Source organism: Dreissena polymorpha, chromosome 4 (assembly GCF_020536995.1).
Source record: "Dreissena polymorpha isolate Duluth1 chromosome 4, UMN_Dpol_1.0, whole genome shotgun sequence".
NCBI lineage: Eukaryota > Metazoa > Mollusca > Bivalvia > Myida > Dreissenidae > Dreissena > Dreissena polymorpha.
Window position 1 is genome coordinate 124,660,114 of NC_068358.1, and position 19,911 is coordinate 124,680,024.

Sequence of the window (19,911 nt, forward strand, 5' to 3'; positions counted from 1 at the left end):
GCTTTTACAGCTAAGTTTGCACTTTCCATAAATCCATACATCTTCAAATTACGTTGCATTAAATGCAATAAACTAGACACAAGAAACTATTTCTATCGTATGGGAAATTTCAGCTAAATGAAGTCATCACTTCATTAAACCACAGGCTCTTGGCTCGGTAAATCGATTGTTAAAACACATATATTAATTTAGTTAACATAATTTCCAAACTTTCTGGAGAAGTATGGTACAGTAAATGGCTGCTTCCACATTTGTGTGCACCTATTTTTGAAAGATAATATAGATTCGCCTTTATTCGCCCGTCGATTATTTATTTCACGCCTTACTCAAAAAGTATTTTGTCGGATTTTTGGGACGCGTTTGTGTAAAAAAAAGTATTGCGCTTACAGAGATGATTCTAAAAAAACTGAACATGTTTGTGTTCAGATTTCAGACTTGCATTTAATGATTGTCTCGGAAACAACCATGCGTTACAATGCGTAATTAATACAGGATTTGAGACGTGTAGAAACTAACAGCTGTTACTATTATTTAGATATATAATAACTACCGGATGTCAGGCTTCTACGAAATTAATCGCTGTTATTGTTACCGGTATTTAGATATATTATAATGGTTTATACGGATATCACTTATCTGTGGTTACAAAAAGGTTGACGCAAAAAATCCTTTCAAAATAACATACCGTGCCGACTTTAATTGTTAGAAAGCAACTGTTATTTGTGGATTAAATGTATCAGCGTTTTGTGTGCTTACGGATTAGACAAATTTTTCTAAAGATTTTGGGGTCCTGATAACACCCTTTGTACTGCCGTTATATGTTGAAACATCAACGGTAAATGTCGCACATTTTAACAGCATTTTCGTAGTATTCGTGAAATTGCAATAACTCAAGCAGGTTGCCTTGAATATGTATTAACTCTATCTGTGTTTTCTAAAATTGTGCTTTTCCAAAAACTTATGCTAATCAGGGATCTGCGTGCTTTAAATCATCACTAATATTTTCAAATGACTCCCACAATTTCCAGATAAATGTTAAACAAGATGTTTTCTTTAATTCACAGTTAGTTCATTTCCCTATCCAGCTCTTTGAATTACACTTCAGGCTCCAAACCCAATTATTTGGGATTTAGCTTAAGCAAAACAGCAGTGGCCCCTTTCATTCGTAAGACTCACCCTGTTAAAATATGTTCGATTTGCATGCCGAATCCTTTTAAGCGATGTCTCACCCCAGTTTTGTCCATTTTTATTTGTCAACATTCTGGTAAATACTGAAACAACCAATGTGAGTGTTAACAAGGCAAATGTTGACGCTGCACAACGCACGACGGACAACGGACAAAAAGCGATCACAAAAGCTCACCATGAGCACATTGAGCTCAGGTTAGCTAAAAATGTGGGACTATCCTTAATGTGTATTTTGAAATTATGTATAAAAAACTTATGCATTATACTGACAGAACGGTTCGCATGGAAACATTTAATAGTTTGTATTTATTTATATGTAATGTGTGGTTTAAGTTGTCATTGAAGTTTTCTGTAATTTAATAATTGCAAACCTGATGTTAATTTTGCACTCCTTCGAAGAAGCGGGGAGGTGTTTGTTTGCATTTGTCCTTAGTTCCATGAAGGTATGTCTGTTTGTCGGTTCCTTTAAACATGCTGTATTCGCCTTTCCACATTTTCAGAACATTAGTTATCATGTTTGCACTCTTGGATATATTATTCTATCTTATTATGACGTCTTTATTCACGAGTTAACCGATCACGTAGTATGCGCTCGTAGTACGTACCAAAATCCCGAACCACTGCTGAACCACTGCTATTGGTTAAGGATATCTTATTTTTAATTCTTGCTTAATAAACCAGACTTTTCTTAAAGGTCAGAAGGGAAGGAGCCCGAGTATTCAGATATTGGAAAATATTGGGTGAAAAAAACAACTTTGGGGATAACTTTTACGTGATGTAACTTAAGTGGGAATATCATTTATATAGCTTAGTTTTTGGTTAACAATTCATTTTTTAGGATTTAAAGCCTTAACTTGGCTACAGCTATTGAATAAAAAGCCCTTTTAATTTTACCTGTATTTAAAACTTACCAAGTATTTTGTATGTCTATGACAGTACCCCGAGTGTTCATTAACGGGAAGTGTATTTGGGGCGGCTCGGAAACCCAGGATTTGGACAAGCGTGGGGAGCTCAAGAGGATGTTGGCTGCTTAAACCACAAATCCTCGAAGTCTATGGATCAACATGTTACCCATAGGACAAAATAATTTGCGCGCTCATTTCACCCGTAATTATATTTATGCTGTTATGAAATTTCTTATTATAAAACCAAGTTATACTGGAAATAACAATATATTACATTACTTTATTCTCAACCAAAGTATTTCGGCATATTGATAATATTTTCCAACTAACATCTTGATAAAATATATGCTAAAAAATCCTGTAATAAAATGTATCTATTGCTAATATTTCTGCGTTTAAGCTCAGTGGAAACCAGAGTTTCTGTTCGTCAGTGCTTGTCTGTCCGTAAACTTTTTCTCCAAACACTTCCCCTTCTGAATCGTTCGACAGATCTTATCAAAATTAAAAAAAACTGACTCTCTTTCCAACTGTTTCAAATGTTCCTGTTCCGTTGCCTATGAATATGACCCGACCTAAATACATTTTGTTTTAATAAAAACATCACAAATTTTCTCAAAAGCCACAGGGGTAGGGATTTTAATTCTTGGTGTGTAATATTATCAAGTGGTCGTCGACTAAAACTGTTGTTAACAATCCCTTGTGTTAAAAGGTTGCCACACCCAAGAGGTTACATGATTAAAATAGCAAATTAAAAACAATATTTTTCTTAAAAAATGACAAGAGCCATAGGTATAATATTTTACATAGCATACTTACATATAGTGGTACTTTACTAAGTTTCTTTAATTCATTACCCTGTGGTAGAAATGTGTCTCTGATTTATTGTAACTGGTTTCCCTAATATGCATACATTGAACAAAAAACTTATTATAAAATAATTCTCTGAGTTACAAGGTTTTGTAGTTGCATGTAACATTTCTTGGTATTCATTAACCAAGCGCCTGTAAATTATATTCCAGGGGTCAAAATTGGGTGGAAAGTTCAGCTGTTTGCTGTTTTTTGTATATACCGAAACTTAGAAAAAATATTAAGGGACCTTTTCACGTTTTGGTAAATATATAAAGTATAAAATACTTCACTCAGTGTATGAGCACGGATGGCCGAGTGGTCTAAGCGTTAGACTTTTACTCGAGGGGTCAGTGGTTCGAGCCCAATTGAGGGTTATTGTTTTTACTAGAGCTTATCTGCCAAAATCTGTGAAAAGGTCCCTTTAAGAGTTTGTTAACGTGTTACTGATGTAATGAAAACACATGTATAGTATTTGATAGCCGAGTCAAGTGTGTTCTAATATTTACCGCGTTATAACGTATATTTCTCTCTAATGATGACACCATTTTCTGTCCCGACTTTGTGCAGTTTTTTTACACTATAAACAGGACACCCGTCTGTGCGAACAAACTCAACAAATAAAAACACTACAGAATCAACAATGGATATAAGCACATTATTGTATCAATAAATTAAATTACACTTCCACAAGAGAACAATAGTACAATATAGAGTTACTCTAGCATTCAAACGTTACACAATGTCGCAGGCAACATTCGATTTTGACTGAATACAGATAAGTTGCACACATCCATTTCCGCAATAGCATCCACATTATGATTAACGCTTGTTGGTCAATAGTTTATATGTATTCGTGATTTAAATGAAAACGGTTAAAATAGATTAACTGCACTATTTATTTAAAACATAACAGATCTATACACTACATGTTTTTTTATTTCTAATAGGATATGTCACCGTTTTGAGTTTCATATGTGTTGGTATCTTTTGGTGAATAAAATACATTTATCGATCAGGTGGTTTCATGTTTCTTTCCAATACTGCTATTGAACGGATACTGTTTTATTAAACTTGTCTGATAAAAAGTTGTTTTGAGGTAAATATGGTTTTATAACCAAAGTATACTTATATCAGTATATGATGCACACAAAAAAGATGAATGAACATTAATAAAAACCACGAGGAATAAACAAAACGCACTACACTACACGCAAATCACACGTTGTAATAAACATTCACATAACAACAATACACATTTTCCAAAACAAAGTGATCTATCAAAAACGAAGCTATACATCAAATGAAGCAACAAAACACTAATTAATGAAAAACGTTTATAAAATATTGGTTTGTTTATATCAAATCCACATTCCAAATATTGACGATTTTGTTATGCCTCATAGATAAAATTAAATGTATTTTTAGCACACCTATTTTTCTTGCTTTATTATTATTATTATTATTAATTTTAATAATTTAATGAAACAACGCCCTTGAATTACATATAATAACACAATATAATAAAGCGTCGACATCAATGAATAAAAAAGTAAGGCGAAGAAACAAACGAGACTTACTTCTTACAGTTAATTACGCTGACACATTGCAAAATAATATTTTTTATGTTATTTAAACATCATTCTACGATGAATATATATAAACAGAATATATAATACTGTTCATGTATTTACTAAATGAAGATACGGTAGCTGTCACACTAGAGAACTTTGTTGGTACATTTAATTGTTAACAGCTATCAAAATAGAAAACTTGAAACGATGGCAGAAAACTGCTAATTTGTCTTAATAGCATCAAGGCGAGTCCAAAGTACCGGTTTCACTATGTTGTGTTTAGTTCAGCTAACTGTATTATATATGTTTTAGTATGCATTACATTACAACTGATGACCAGCTCTGGAAGTAATCAAAACAATAAAAGAATGGCATAATGTTCATAACATGGAGCTCTATCGGGAATTATCAACATCATATGTGTCAATATTTCGTTCGGTTGCATAAAAAATAAAAAATACATTTATTTTTTCATTATGCATCGTTTTGTTTAAAAATATAGAAAACAATGAACTCACATCCATGTTATAACTTAACATAGTCATCATAAACAGAAAGCAATATCTTAGCGTTTTAATCAAAAAGTATGTAATCACATCGTGTTTATTCCGTGCTTTTAGAAATTTTGATAGATTCCTGGTTTCTGAACGTGTGCCAAAATCACGTCGTAACAGATCCTTAGTTGAGCCTTAAAGCAAACAGAAACACATTACTTACACGAAATATTTTACATTTAAACAAATATTCAGCAAATTCTTCCGATTATGTAAATTAACAAACATGTTTTGTTTAAAATACAACATTTTATCTATTAGACTGAAACAAAGAGATATAATGTAAAACGTGTGTTCAACCAATCTTGAAATATATTAATAATTGTTATCAAAAATTACTTTATTATATGCGTAATTGTTAACAACAGTATTTGTATAACTATCAAATAATATTAAATATCATACAGCGCAATGGATAATATGTTTCTCTTTGTGCTTCATTGATACAACTGTTTCAACAAGGTTTATTTGTCCGTCGTGCTTTACAATGCGACATATCTCGCTCAACAATACCACAACTAGGCCGCTTCTATGAAAGTTCGAACTAAAATGGAAACAACATTTAAGAAATTATTATGTCAAAAGATACAATTCTGATGACAATGTTGTTTATGAAATGAAATATGCAAAAATATGCTAATGTTTGTATAACGCTACAGATGTGGTAGTAAATAGGCTTATCAATGGGTTTTCCCGAAATTCTAAATCCGTTTCAAAACGAAAAATATTCTAGCGCTGGCCACATATATGAATTTTCTAGCAAAATATATTTGAGCTGCACAGGCTTACCAAGGACGACACTTTCCGCCTTCACTTGATTTACTTTACTTTAACTTCTTTCAACATCAGTAAAGAGAATTTCAATTAAATGTTAGGTGAACCAGTATGTTTTCAATGTTATACATACATTGACCTTCCGTTAAAGGTCGTTTTCGGGGCGTACGTGCATACTTCAGTTTTGAGCACTGCCTCATTCTAATTTGCTGATTTAGTGGAGAATCAATGTAAAGTGTCGTACGAGATTAGCCTGTTCAGTTTGCTACAGGTTTCGTGTCACATATTTCCCAGTATGGCTTGATAAGGTATTCATTTTGCCTTTTAGCACACGAAATTAACAAGCAACCATTTTCTTTGAATGTTATTAAAATAACTTTCGGTATAATTGTGATTTAAAAAAAATCAAAATACTACCACTAACGCATATTACCCATCTTTAATCAATATCGGTGTGTCGGTCGAGAGCTGCCTTTGCCATGTCAATATCGCCTCTATTAGATCAAGCATGGACTGTTTGTCCGGTTCTTCATTCGTGCCAGGAAGGTGGAACTGTTTAAAAGTCTTTAGACTGCTACCTTTCTGTAGTTTAATATACATTTAAATTGACTCATTTGTTGCGCACATCAGCTTCATATCAATTATTTAAGCTATATTTATTACATTGACGTATTATAAATTATTTTATAATCCCTATGGCATTTCCACAATAAACCTCAATCAAAAACATACAAACAACAATTCAAAAAGTTAGATTATTGTTACTGTGTCTTCTTTATAGGAATATGTTCTCTCCTCAAATCCGCGATTGTTGCTTTCCTCGATTAAGGTGACGTAATATCTTCCGACACGCCCACCTTCTTTCTGACCAAGGTAAGTGTCCGCCTAACATAAGCAATAAATGTTGTTCAAATATGTTTAATAAAATACATTTTCCCATGTTTACAGCCTCGATGCTTTACATATAAGTTTGTATTATACAGCTGGATTAAAAACATACGCAAAAACAGCAACAACAAAACGAACTTTCTTATGACTTAAAATTGAAATTATTTCAAATGGTTTAAGATATGGGTAGTGTGTATGTTACCTTAAGCGATCCGTCCGAACGATTTGAAAACTCGATCATTGTTTTACATCCCTTCTTCCCAACAAGAGACCAGGTATTTTCTGCAGTGTTATCACGTAAGGAAGTCAATGCTATAAACGCTCTGCTCTCTCCAAGTGCCTTAAATCAAATTAATTGTCCATTTAGCATTTTGTTGAAGCATGTTATGAGAAAGTGTATTATTCATTCGTATCAAAATGCATTTTGCAAAATAACATAACTTTTGTAAGTAATACACAATGCCAACATACTGATAAGACAATACACTGCGGCTTAGATTCCGTCGCCTTCATAATCATGGCTTCGTCTGTAACATAATATTAAGCAATATAAAATATGGCATCATATGCATCAATATAGATATCAACTATTTATACAGTGTCGTAAAATTAAACGAGTTTTTATGATTATATGACTTTTGTCCATGTCATGATAAAATTTCGGCAGGTTTCAGCAATTATGTTTATAAGCGATATGTATGCTTTTCTAAAAATATAATTCGTTTTTCCACATAATCGAATACAATTCTTCTTACTTTGAGTCACAATATGGTCATATACTAGTCCAGTTGCAATTGCTGCGTTCTGTCCCCTAGCGTAATCTGCACTTTTGGTTATCAACTGTAATAAACAGAAAATTAAATTATTCGCGGCTTAATTGGTGGTACAATTATTGGGTTTATATTTCCGGTAATGTGATTATCGTTAAGTATAACTGAACGTGAAACTTGTCAAGACATCAAAGGCTTTACCCTGGTAAACTCTTGTACCACGATCCCGCACCATCATTGTATTTTAATTATTTCTCCTGTTTATTGTTGTGTCCAACACACGTAATTTTGTTAAGGCCTCAAATAAAAACCTTAACACTACGAAAAGCAACACAATTATGCACTCAGAGATGAACAAGATGCCTATTCAACACATCTAAAGTTATCTGTATAATAGAAGTAATTGACATGCATAGCATTTTAGTTAATAAAGTAGTTAAAGTTCTTACTATATACTATGTAGATGTAAGAAAGGTATTAACTTTTTTTACGGAATTTGAAGCTAATATTTAATGTTTTGCTACATACATGTTTTTATTGAACTATTCTACACATTCATCTGCATGTAAAAGTTTCATGTTTATAGTGTGCTATAAAGGTAAACCCAACTATTGGTAATATAAATGAATTACAAACGATATTATATCTTTGTTAGATATAACGTACCATGAAGTACAGGGGAACATATGCTTCGTGTGAACAGACCTTTAAATATTACGTACGTAATGTAAATGAAAAGATGCCTTCGTCTTTAGTATGTATAAATTGCTATTACAGAATAAATCAGTGTGTGTGTTTGATGGAAGTCTTTATCCTCCTTAGCTGGTAAAATTACTTGTGGGGTTCTAAATTTAGATTTATTTGTAATAAGAAGCAGTGGTTATGTGATTATAATTGGCATGACATTTAAAACTAAACCAGTTTATTATATGAAACACATGCAATCTTAAACAGTCTGTAGTAAAAGTTTATGGCAAATGATATTGATTTATTTCTATTTTCTACGACTTCAAGTCTATGAGAAAGAAACACAGTTCAGTTGATGAGATAACAAATATCGTTATGAATGAAATGCGCTTAATTGTGAGAAACTATTAATGACATAGTTTTATAATAATCTGTCTTTTTTAATCTAGTTTAATTACAAAGTATTGTTCTTTTCTCATCTGAAAACATGATTAAGCTCGTTTCATCGTTTATGTTGTTCTTTAAGTAACATGTTTGTTGACACAAACAACAGAATATTTTTGGACATTATCACACAATTGCTAATCTAAAACTAAACTTGCTAAAACTATCGGTACCAATGTCGATTGACAGTTTCATATTTAAACATATTGCTAAGGTATGTGTTTGTTCTTACTTGAGGCAGCAAAAGGGTGTTTATTAAATCGTGATTAGTTTAAGCACGTCGCAGTCGTGAGTTAATGTCACTTCGCCACCGTACTTTGCAATACAATGAGTATAGAACAATTCGTTCAGAAATTGTAACATGACAGTTAAATAAAAAACATACTTCGAACTGCTGCTCGATTCGTGTCTTCGACGACTCAATGTCTTTTCCAATCATAAAGTTGTAGACACTTTCAAACTGCCTGGTAACCCAGTGATGCGTACCAATCAGTAGGGCTTCTGCCAAAGCTTCATGCAGGTATTTGTACTGTTCCTGGTAACATATAAGACCGGAAAACTATTGGACATGTATACGAACGTATTGCGCATATAATACTTATAATATGCATTTAGTGTTTTTATACCGCGTTCACATATCGTTTATTACCAGGTGGTGTGTACAAGAATTATCCTCTGACAATTTGTTTGGAGCTTTTGTTTACTGTTGTTGTTTTTTTCATATAAAATACTATCGTTCTTATTCCCAGAATAAATTATAGGGTAAAGTTGTATATGCTAAACAAGATATAAGAAAACTAATATAACATCATTTATACAAGTAACACATATACATTTTCTGGATTTACAAGTTCATAACACCTTTGTTTGGACCATGTTCACTCTTTGTTGCCGTAAAGCATCAACCACGTAGAGAGGTCTGACGCAGTTTTCAATCTTTGCTTGTGCAATCAAGTTGTCCAGAGCGATAAAAGTTCCGCTGCGGCCAACACCCGAACTAAAATATCATTTAAAATATGTAATCAAAGTGACCGCGACATATTTAGAGCTTAACACAAAACGGTAAATACGGCGTTTTCTAAAAGATTTCTGTACGATAAAATAAAAACAATCTAGAAAATAATGATCACGAGCAACATCTTGGGGTTTTAGGTTTTGTTCATTAATGTAAACATTTCTTTATTTTATTATGATGGTTAGTAGCGGAGATACATGATAATATACGACCGTTTGAGTTCAAAATTATGTTATTTTCGATGATTGTTTATGTGAATAAAGGTCGAATCACAAACTGATAGTCATAATTTTGTGCAGATTCTCTAAATGTTGTGGTTTTGATTTTATGGCTTTAATATTGCTATTTTATTGTTATCAGAAATATTTGTTCAAAAATTGGTGGAAGAACATACACATTATAAACAGATATCGAATTAAGAATACTTAAACGGCCTAAAAGTAATTTTAGTTAAATGAAATATTGAACACATTTTTGCACATATTGAAAAGTTGTTTACATTAATCGTGATTGTCGATTTCAAGGTAACCATTTCATAGCATGCGATAAAAATGAATAATTTATAAACAGTTCTTAAATAAAAACAATTAACCTGCAATGAACAAGAATGGGGGATGTGCTGGTATCGTTGCACTTAGCAACAGCTCTCCAAAAATCCACTAGACTCCACGTTGTATCTGGAACGTCGTTATCAGGCCAGGACTTGAAATGGAACTGCTTGAGGCCCCTGGTATCGCCATCCTGGTAATACAATGATGCGCATATAGTACACATTGACATACACATTTTTATGTAATATATTATATGACAAAACAGTGTTTCAAATATGCTTTGTGTCTGTTTATAAAACGAGCGCATTATAATTATTCTTTCGTCTTATTATTAAGCTTTCATACATGGTTCGTTAAACAGAATTTCTAGTTCTTTGCTTCGTTTGTTTGACAAGGTTTGGATTGAACCTGGTGCTTTAACGTACCTTTGTGATTTCAAGTGATCTGATATTGTAGTCGAATGTTTCCTTGATGCCGACATACTTGATAAGAACACCACCGTGTTTGCACACACCCTTTATATCTTCTGGCCAATACTGAAGACACTTCAGCTACAGAAAAATGATGCAAACAGTATTTTGTTTGGTGCTTTCAAGAATTTCTCACCGTTGAGGCTTTAACTTATTTAAAATTGTGTGATTCACACTATACGAAAATATAATATGTTAAATAATAAACAAGGATTATTATTTTTTTAAACATCCTTTAAAACCAGCTAATTGGGGAAATACATATGATTAAAGGCGTATAATACAGATCATATTTTAAAATGGTTTCAGTAGCCGTTCTGGGAGGTAAATTAATCATTTAACTGTTTCTTAATTTTAAGAAGATAATTTGTTCCAAACTTAACAATACCAATGTTTATTAATTGTAAGATGATCATTTATTTCAAAAGACATGTTTTTTTTAAACTTAACAGAAACTGTTCATAGTAAACTAACACTATTTTTTATCATTTGGCTAATCGACTGTTGGAACATTCACAAATGATCCCGGTAAATGGTTAAGCTATTTCAATTCTGTCGTTTCAGCATTTCTTATGTTATTTAAACGCTGAAATTGTATAAAGACTATGTCAGAGACCGGTCCCATGTCCGCTTAAGAGACCACGAAACCGTGCGTGATTTTATAGCGGGCGTGGGGGCTCCTGACCAGACTGAGCGGAAATATGCTGGTCGATGATGGCATATTACCCATACTCGCATGACATGGTTCAAATGATAAAATGTTTCGACGTTTGAGAAAACAACGTAAATCACAATCACATACCGTTCCAAATTCAAAGAGATTTGTAAGCATGACTATTTTCTCAATCTTCTGTTGCCAAATCATACGCCAAAAATCAGAAATTATTTTCTGAGTAGGTCCTAGAAGAGTAAATTATTTACATAGGTTAGGTTATCATTCTGCAACACGGGTCTAATGCAAAACGGATTGTAACATAGGATTCATTACGCCATAACTATATATACATAGCTTTCAAATCGTTAGTGTTTCAATTTTATGCAATACATTTAATGATAGCAATATTTTATTCTAATTCTTCAAGGAACCGAATTACAAAATAAATGATTACCTTGACATGCGATGAATTTCTTCTAATTCTTCAATGAACCGAATAACAAAATAAATGATTACCTTGGCATGCGATGAATTTCTGCTGATTCTTCAATGAACCGAATTACAAAATAAATGATTACCTTGACATGCGATGAATGTCTGCAATTTATCAAATCCCTGAAATTAACACATTTATGTATAAGTAATTGCATTTTATATTAATATTTATGTATATAGTTAAACATTAATGTGTTTTTTATCAGAATATTTTGCAACTGTGTCATTAAAAATATAATAGACACTATTATTTACATGTATATAGTTGGCATTGATGTAGTCGGAATCACCTGGACGCTCGTTTGTCAGGACAACTCGTGAATCGTCATCTGGAATACACAGCTATCAGTGACAGAACTGCATATTGCATTTCTATCAAACTTTCCTTAAAGTAAGTGTAACTGCATTTTTACCAAAACAGTACAAAACGAATTTTGCGAATAAGATGCAACTAAGATTATATAAGTTTAATTTGTACGGTCAACCCACCATGATATTTAATATAAATGCGAAGATCGTTTTATATACGTTATTTGTCGCTTTGGTTTTGCCTAATGTGACTTTGTAAGAATCAATAAGTCTATAAAATTACTTTCTATACATATATTTTTAATGTTGCCGGCACGTACATGCATACATCTCCTTATAACGGTTTTTGCTTTTATTAGACTCAGCAGATGCGACGTCGTGCTTTCGAACCAAACCAGCAGGTAATTTCTAAATGAGAATACATTATAAAATTATGATACAAACACATATAATAGTATTATAATGTTACAATTTTTATTTTATGCGACGCTCTGGAATATATGCATGAATAATAATATATTTTATAATGCATGAAATAAAAAACGTACTTGGCAAAACTACACCTATTTTATATCATGCATATTTTAATAACATATGCATTCACCTCAATTTAGACACTATTGATACACCATTATTTAGGTAAAATATTTCAATAAAAGTTTTGTGTATTTGGTAACTTAAAAGAAAAATTTACCTGAAACTCATCAATCTGGATTTGGTCACGAATGTACGTCCATAGTTCGTGAGGTTGAATACCAGTAGCAAAGGCATTGAAACCATAGTAATCGGATTCAATATCTGAGAAGGAAGATGCATTAAGCTTACATGTATTTGCTTATCAATTTACACGCGAACAACCGACAATGTGTTCGATCCTTGAAGCTGTATCGTCGATTGCTTTACATGATAGTGATTTAATCTGAGCATTAATTAATCTCATACGTAACTGTAAACATTAGCATCAAGTTGACAACACAAACAAAACAGTTAACATTCGAATCAATTGAATAAATTATGCCTCGTAATAGTTGTTTACGACATCAAATTACCAATGTATTTTTAGTTGTGACATGATACAAGTGTATTTGATTTAAGAATAAATACAAACCTTTAGCATTGGCGTATATATTATCACGTAAGTCAGTTTTCAGATTCGGCTGTTGATCTGACTTAACAGTAGATTGTGGAGGTGTCGTTGAGCACATTGCGATATGATTGAAAAACTCACGATTATCTCCGTTGCTTAAATAAGATTCAACAAATTATTATAAAACACAAAATAACATATACATTTCCCAAAAATTAATGCTGAAGATAAAATAAGTTGTAAACATATAACAACATTTGCACTACATACGCAAACGTACGAAGTATTTATGTAAAATAAGTTCTTGAGAGCCTAAGTGTACATATCGTCTTACTTGTTCATACGTCTCCGTTTATAGCAAACAACAGCAACAATGATCACAATTGTGACGGCTACAGCAACCGCAACTCCACCTCCAATTGCCCCAGTAGAAGATGAGGATGGTTTCGATGAAGCTTCCCTATTATCTGTTAATGATAGTGAACATTAATTAAGCAAACAACGAAGCTCCGCATTTTTTAAGAATACCATATACAAACATACAATCATAAAACGATTTTAACTGGGAAAAGTGCCTTGGAACGGTCTTGCACAGATTTGGAGGTTTAAATCGGTTGGATGGCTGGGCGAACCTCAAACTTACCTTAAAAATAATCGCAAACGTCTAAATCAATCTTAATTAAAGGTTGAAAACATAATAAATAAAAAAAACGCGTCAACCGAATAATTGACGTGTATTTATATTGTTTTGGCATCGAAAATAGCGGAATTTTCTTTAAACGATTTGGGAAAGTTTTAATAGACTTGTTCTCAGTTCGGCAAAAAGAAAAAAATCCCAAATATTGTCAGAGATTCGAAAATAGAATGTATGAAGTATATTGCATCAAGGAAACTAACACTCATACCTAAAAAAATGCAATATGTTTATCTTTGTCATTTTAATATGATTATTGAAAATTATTCCAAACATTCCCGTTGTTTCAATAAATTTATTTAATGGCATTTTCCAAAGAAAAAACATATGTGAACAAGTCCTTATAAATTTATCAGTATACAATATAATATGGTTAATCAATTAAATATATTAAAATATCATGTAAGCGATGTATCTACAGTATATGGAAAAGAGTTATGGAGAACGACCGACCTTTGAAACTTATTAAATATATCGAAGCTGCAATTTCAAGAATGCACTTGTTATACATAAGCAATCCACAATTACTTTTGAACAAAATTTACCTATAGGTACACAAAATCGACTTTAAAAGTTGCTATTTAAAAATCGTTAAAAGGTTTACCTATACAAAGATCATTTTTAATCCGATAGCCCATGTCACAAACGGAACTGTACAAGGCACACGAGCCGTTGACATTGTGGCATCTTTCGCAGTGACATTCAGTAGAACAGTAATGGCCATATTGCCTTTGTCCGCATGCTATAATCATCAATTTGAATCCAATAAGAATACAATGTTCATTCAGAATTATCAGTGCACTATTTATATATTACATGTTAAAGGGACTGTCAACCACGAATGACGAAAAAAGAAAAGTTCTAAAATACCGTATTTTTTTTACAATTATTAGTTTATATTGATTAAAATATCACGACTGGTGTATTACATAACTTGAAAAAAAGTTCATATTTTCAGTATATTTGGTAATAAAATTTCGCGATGTGAAATCGAAAGTACATCGCGAAAATAGGTGACATAACAATATAAACACTAACTAACGCAAGTAGATTGATCATTTTATATATAAGATATATACAATTAACTACGCATGCACAATTTGCATTCCAGGGTTTACCACGTGAAGATGATGATCAATATACTGGCGTTATTTATAGTTAACTGGTAGTTACCTAGTAGACATACCCAGTAAAATTTATTACCAAATATACTGAAAATATGAAAACTTAACAACTTTTTTCAAGTAATGTAATATACCAGTCCTGATATTTTGATCAATAGTAAAAAAAATACAGTATTTTACAACTTTTCTTTTCTTCGCCGTCGTGGTTGACAGTCCCTTTAAATATTTTTAAAAAGAAATGAAAACGACAAGTATAAATAGTAATGATATTTCGATTGGTTTAGTATAGCATTAAAAACAATACCATTCGAGAAAAATACATAGTGTATTGAAGAGTACTTAAATGAAGCTATTTCGTTAAGACATACGTTTACAAAGTCCATTGTCAAGTCGGTAGCCACCATCACAATTGTTGGTGTACAGAGAACACGATCCATTGACATTATGGCATTGTTCACAGTGGCAGTCATTGACACAATTAGGACCAAAGCGTCTTCGTTCACAAGCTTTTATGCAAAAGAGTATGAAGCAAATATGTATTATAATATGTCATCAACCGAACTTCACATGGATTTCAATAGCTAAACAGTAAATTCGCACATATAGTATCCATTTATTTGCTTTATAAAAAACAAAGTTTCAATACCAATGTTTGTAATCAAACAATGCCTTCATTTAAAAAACAATTCAGATCCAAAAATTGGCAAATATCATTATCTGTGTATGGCTTTGCTGGTATCCTTCATTTATGCTTATCTTTGTTATAAGTAATTATGGCAAAAAATAAAAAAGAATTGTGTTTCATTTAGCGTATTGGTGCAATAAAGGAGATGATCACTTCACGGTCGTTCCGTTGTTGGTTTAGTGTGTCCCGTACCGAAACAAATCGAGAACAAGATGTGTTTGTGAAACACTATGTCCCTATATATTTGACCTTTGACCTTGAAGGATGACCTTGACATTGACCTTTCGCCGCTCAAAATGTGCAGCTCCATGAGATACACATGCATGCCAAATATCAAGTTGCTATCTTCAATATTGCAAAAGTGTACATTAAATTTGTAATTTTGACACATATATTTGACCTTTGACCTTGAAGGATGACCTTGATCTTACCCTTTCACCACTCAAAATGTGCATCTCCATATGATACACATGCATGCCTAATATGAAGTTTCTATCTTCAATATTGCAAAAGTTATGGCAAAATGTTTAAGTTGGAGCAAACAAACAAACAAAGCAACAAACCAACACACAGGGCAAAAATCGTATGTCCTCCACTATAGTGGTGGGGGACATAAAAACATTGTATTTATGGTTTTGTTTTTTTAACAACTGGGCGTTAAAATCAAGATGTGGAACTTGTCTTTATTTAAATATTATATTACATGATGAGCAAATAACATAACTAAAAACAATATTTAATCTTATAATTTTATTATACCACTGATATATAAGATACAATCCTATAACTTGCAAGGTAATACATTTTATTTTATGCTTTCCGGTGGTTTATAGAGAAATATCAGTGAATTAAAACTGATAATTTCACTGTTTCAAACAATGAAAATTATAAGTGAAAATTATCGATATTTTTTTTGACGAAATGACGTCATTTTATCAGCGAAATTCTTTAGTTAAACGCTTTAACAATGTATATAAACTGTGAAAAGGCGTAAAATATAAAGAAAATTTGTTGGATTCGGAGAAATATCGATCACTCGTGATCATAGAAAATATATTTTTTCACTCGTGGCTGCGCCACTCGTGAAAATATTATTTTTTATGATCACTCGTGAATTAAACTCGATAATCCACATAATCCAACAAATATCCTCTAATTAATACAACATACGTTCACAGATATCTTTGTCCATCTTGAACCCAGTGTCGCATTGCTTCTCAAACATGGCACATGAACCGTTGATATGATGGCATGTATCGCAGTTGCAGTCCATTGAACAGCTTTTACCAAATTTCCTGTTTTTGCAAGCTGGAAGCGGAATGACACATACCTCAGTAAATTGTACATGGTTCAAATGACAATTTAATGTGTTGCTCGATTGAATTTATTCGTGGATATTGTTCACGTTTGTTCTGTGTCTGAAGTATATTGGATAAACTTTACTTTCAGACGGGTCAGACATCCCATACACTGATTATTCGAGAAAATGCTCGACGCAAATATGTAGTTTTTTTCATTATTATGTTTGACTTGTTGTTACTTAACTTACTAGTATTGCAGGTTTTGTCAAGGTTAAAGTCATATCCATCTTCACAACCGTTAGGACATGCCCCATTTATGTGATGACATGATTGATTATTGTGACAATATTCGCTGCAGATTGATGAGCAATCTCGACCATACCTTTTGTGACCACAGTCTGTAAAGGAAATTCCGTTCTTGCAAAGAATATGCAGTAGTTTAAACCTATATATTTTAGCTCAGTTGCATTTTAAATACTTTAAATTCGATCTTGAGTGCGTTTCCTGGGACTAGAACCAGTACTTGGTGTCTATGGGGGAGATCGAAAGAACGCTGCCACAGTGGGGATCGAACCAGTGACGTCCCGGTCGCTGGATTAGCGGACACCATTTCCAATAAGCCAAGGCGACCTAACATACATGTATGTAGGAATGCATGTGTACTTTATATTCGCGACAAATGATAACCGTAACTAGCGTGAAGGTTACACACTGGCATAACGTATAAGTCATCAGTTTTTTATAACATGCATTTTATAAAGATGCAACAAAATTAAAACACTAAACATACACCGAAAATACACATGTATACAAACATTATTTTAACTTTATATAGGAGCGTACACACAATAATATTTTATTTTCATATCGTCCGCATAAACAGTCGTGAGGCAGACTATTTTATATTTTATGGCAATAAACTTAATCTCATATTTTGTCAGCACTTACGAGTATTACACGTTTTGTCAGTGGAAAAGTCATATCCATCTGCACAACCCTCGATGCAAGTCCCATTTATATGATGACATCGACGATTGTTGCGACAAAATGCGCTGCAGGTTAATGAGCAGTTAGTACCATATGATCCCTCTGCACACGCTGTAAAATATAAAGGTTAATTCTACAACAAAGAAGAAAGCACATCGTGTATTAAGTAGCGATTGAAATTTGTCAAAGCAAGAAAGTCACTACCATACACTCCATCTGTACACTTTGTAATTGTAACAATATTATTAAAAGAACATACACCACTGCATCTACGTTTAACAATAAGGTGAAAAATAAGATAATATGAATTTGAATGGAATTGCAAATGACGTGTTAATAAAAGTATTGTTTTTCACGTTTGTATTAGGACACTTACTAACTAGGAGATGCTATTGGAAAACAATACCTTTTTTAAAACAGACGCATTTACATACGTTTACATTTGACAACAAACTGTTCAAGAAACGCGAACAATCTAAAAAAGCATACCGTCAAAATTTATACCGTCACAATAGACGGGGTATTCTTTTATTACTTACTAGTTTTACACTTGTTGTCGGTGACAAAGTTATATCCATCTTCACAACCATAAAGGCACATCCCATAAACATTATGGCATGATCGATTGTTTCGACAAAATGCGCTGCACGTCGATGAGCAGTTGTGCCCATACAATCCGATTGCACACGCTGTAAATGTCAAATAATTATAAAGGTGCAAGTTGAACTGTATACTTGTGTCAACTCTAAAATTCAAATTATATGTATGTTTTTGTAATGCGTAATCTATTTTTTATTTTGTCTCTTTTCTATAAAGTTCTTAAAACATCAAAAATTGAAACGGTATAATGAAATGAAAATATCTTGTATAACATAACAGCTGAAATATTATAAATAAATAAGTGATTCGATATACGCCCTGTCATTTGTCCGTTAGTGGTACTAGCAAACATTTAATACCGACACGTAACCGTTAAGGTCAGACAGCACCATACATCAGTCGTGTCATTCGCAAGAGTTTAATCAGATACAATAATAATCAGTAGCAAAACACAATTAAATTGGGTAAGAAATCAAGATGGCTTCCGTTTGACCCTGTTAGACTTAATTATCAAGCAACGTTTGCTGCTCAATAAGCACATCCATTACCTGGTTTTCCATTGTTATCATGGAAGCATTTACATTAAACGAAGAGATAACCTCTGTATTTCATGACATAAAATTAACCGTTCTTTAAAAAACATTTTTTAGATGCAATATATTTTTGTGTCGTCACTTACGAGTATTACACGTTTTGTCAGTGAAAAAGTCATATCCATCTGCACAACCCTCGATGCAAGTCCCATTTGTATAATGGCATTGACGATTGTTCCGACAAAATGCGCTGCATGTTAATGAGCAGTTAGTACCATATAATCCCTCTGCACAAGCTGTAAAATTATACATCAAAGAAAGCACATCGTGGTTATGTAGCGATTAAAATTCATCAAAGCAAGAATTAGTAGATGTTCAATTACTGCGGTACGCAAAAAACAGCTAATTTATGTTGTATTTTATTTTACACGACAGTGTAAATAGAACGACATTAATGTTTTATATTAATAATAATATGTAGTATCTACATGTACATAAAAATAAGCAACCTGTTTAACTAGATCAAATATTTTAAATACCTTACAAAGTTGTATCGAAACAAAAACCTGTGGCAACTGATGTTGAAACAGGATCTAAATAACGAATACAATTACACGCTTACCGAGATAACACTTAGCATTTATAATATATCCAATCGGCTGTTCTCATTTTTTATTATTTCTTTTAAAGGAATTCCGACATATCATAGAGTCTTCTTATCATCATGCATGATTACGCGGTTTGTCCGAGCACGTTTTTTCTTTTTTTTCTTTTC

At 32.5% G+C, this 19,911-nt stretch overlaps 1 protein-coding gene and 3 long non-coding RNA genes across 4 annotated transcripts; all 4 read right to left on the reverse strand.

Annotated features, from left to right (window-relative positions):
- Positions 1-5,064: 5,064 nt before the first annotated feature.
- On the reverse strand, positions 5,065-6,728 carry LOC127877023 (uncharacterized). The gene is made up of 4 exons (XR_008048192.1): positions 6,607-6,728; positions 6,275-6,423; positions 5,473-5,611; positions 5,065-5,201 (listed from the first exon to the last, which is right to left on the reverse strand). It is a non-coding gene; the product is annotated as an uncharacterized LOC127877023 (long non-coding RNA).
- A 176-nt stretch (positions 6,729-6,904) lies between these two features.
- LOC127878755 (receptor-type tyrosine-protein phosphatase T-like) lies at positions 6,905-11,557 on the reverse strand. The gene is made up of 8 exons (XM_052425283.1): positions 11,469-11,557; positions 10,622-10,747; positions 10,238-10,386; positions 9,492-9,627; positions 9,016-9,165; positions 7,485-7,569; positions 7,201-7,256; positions 6,905-7,069 (listed from the first exon to the last, which is right to left on the reverse strand). The coding sequence occupies exons 1-8, from the start codon at positions 11,529-11,531 to the stop codon at positions 6,905-6,907; spliced, it is 930 nt and encodes a 309-aa protein (XP_052281243.1). The 5' UTR covers positions 11,532-11,557.
- Positions 11,558-12,489: 932 nt separating this feature from the next.
- Positions 12,490-13,358, reverse strand: LOC127877024 (uncharacterized). Its single transcript, XR_008048193.1, has 3 exons — positions 13,234-13,358; positions 12,820-12,923; positions 12,490-12,533 (listed from the first exon to the last, which is right to left on the reverse strand). It is a non-coding gene; the product is annotated as an uncharacterized LOC127877024 (long non-coding RNA).
- Positions 13,359-14,530: 1,172 nt separating this feature from the next.
- On the reverse strand, positions 14,531-18,108 carry LOC127877022 (uncharacterized). The gene is made up of 5 exons (XR_008048191.1): positions 17,965-18,108; positions 17,265-17,414; positions 16,886-17,023; positions 15,399-15,536; positions 14,531-14,648 (listed from the first exon to the last, which is right to left on the reverse strand). It is a non-coding gene; the product is annotated as an uncharacterized LOC127877022 (long non-coding RNA).
- Positions 18,109-19,911: the final 1,803 nt, after the last annotated feature.

Coding starts and splice junctions, on each gene's coding strand:
- LOC127878755 (XM_052425283.1), bottom strand. CDS start 11,531: ATGATTTGGCAACAGAAGATTGAGAAAATAGTCATGCTTACAAATCTC. Junction 10,748..11,468: donor ATCTCTTTGAATTTGGAACG/GTATGTGATTGT, acceptor ATTTTTCTGTAG/CTGAAGTGTCTTCAGTATTG. Junction 7,070..7,200: donor CGCAGTGTATTGTCTTATCA/GTATGTTGGCAT, acceptor ATTTGATTTAAG/GCACTTGGAGAGAGCAGAGC.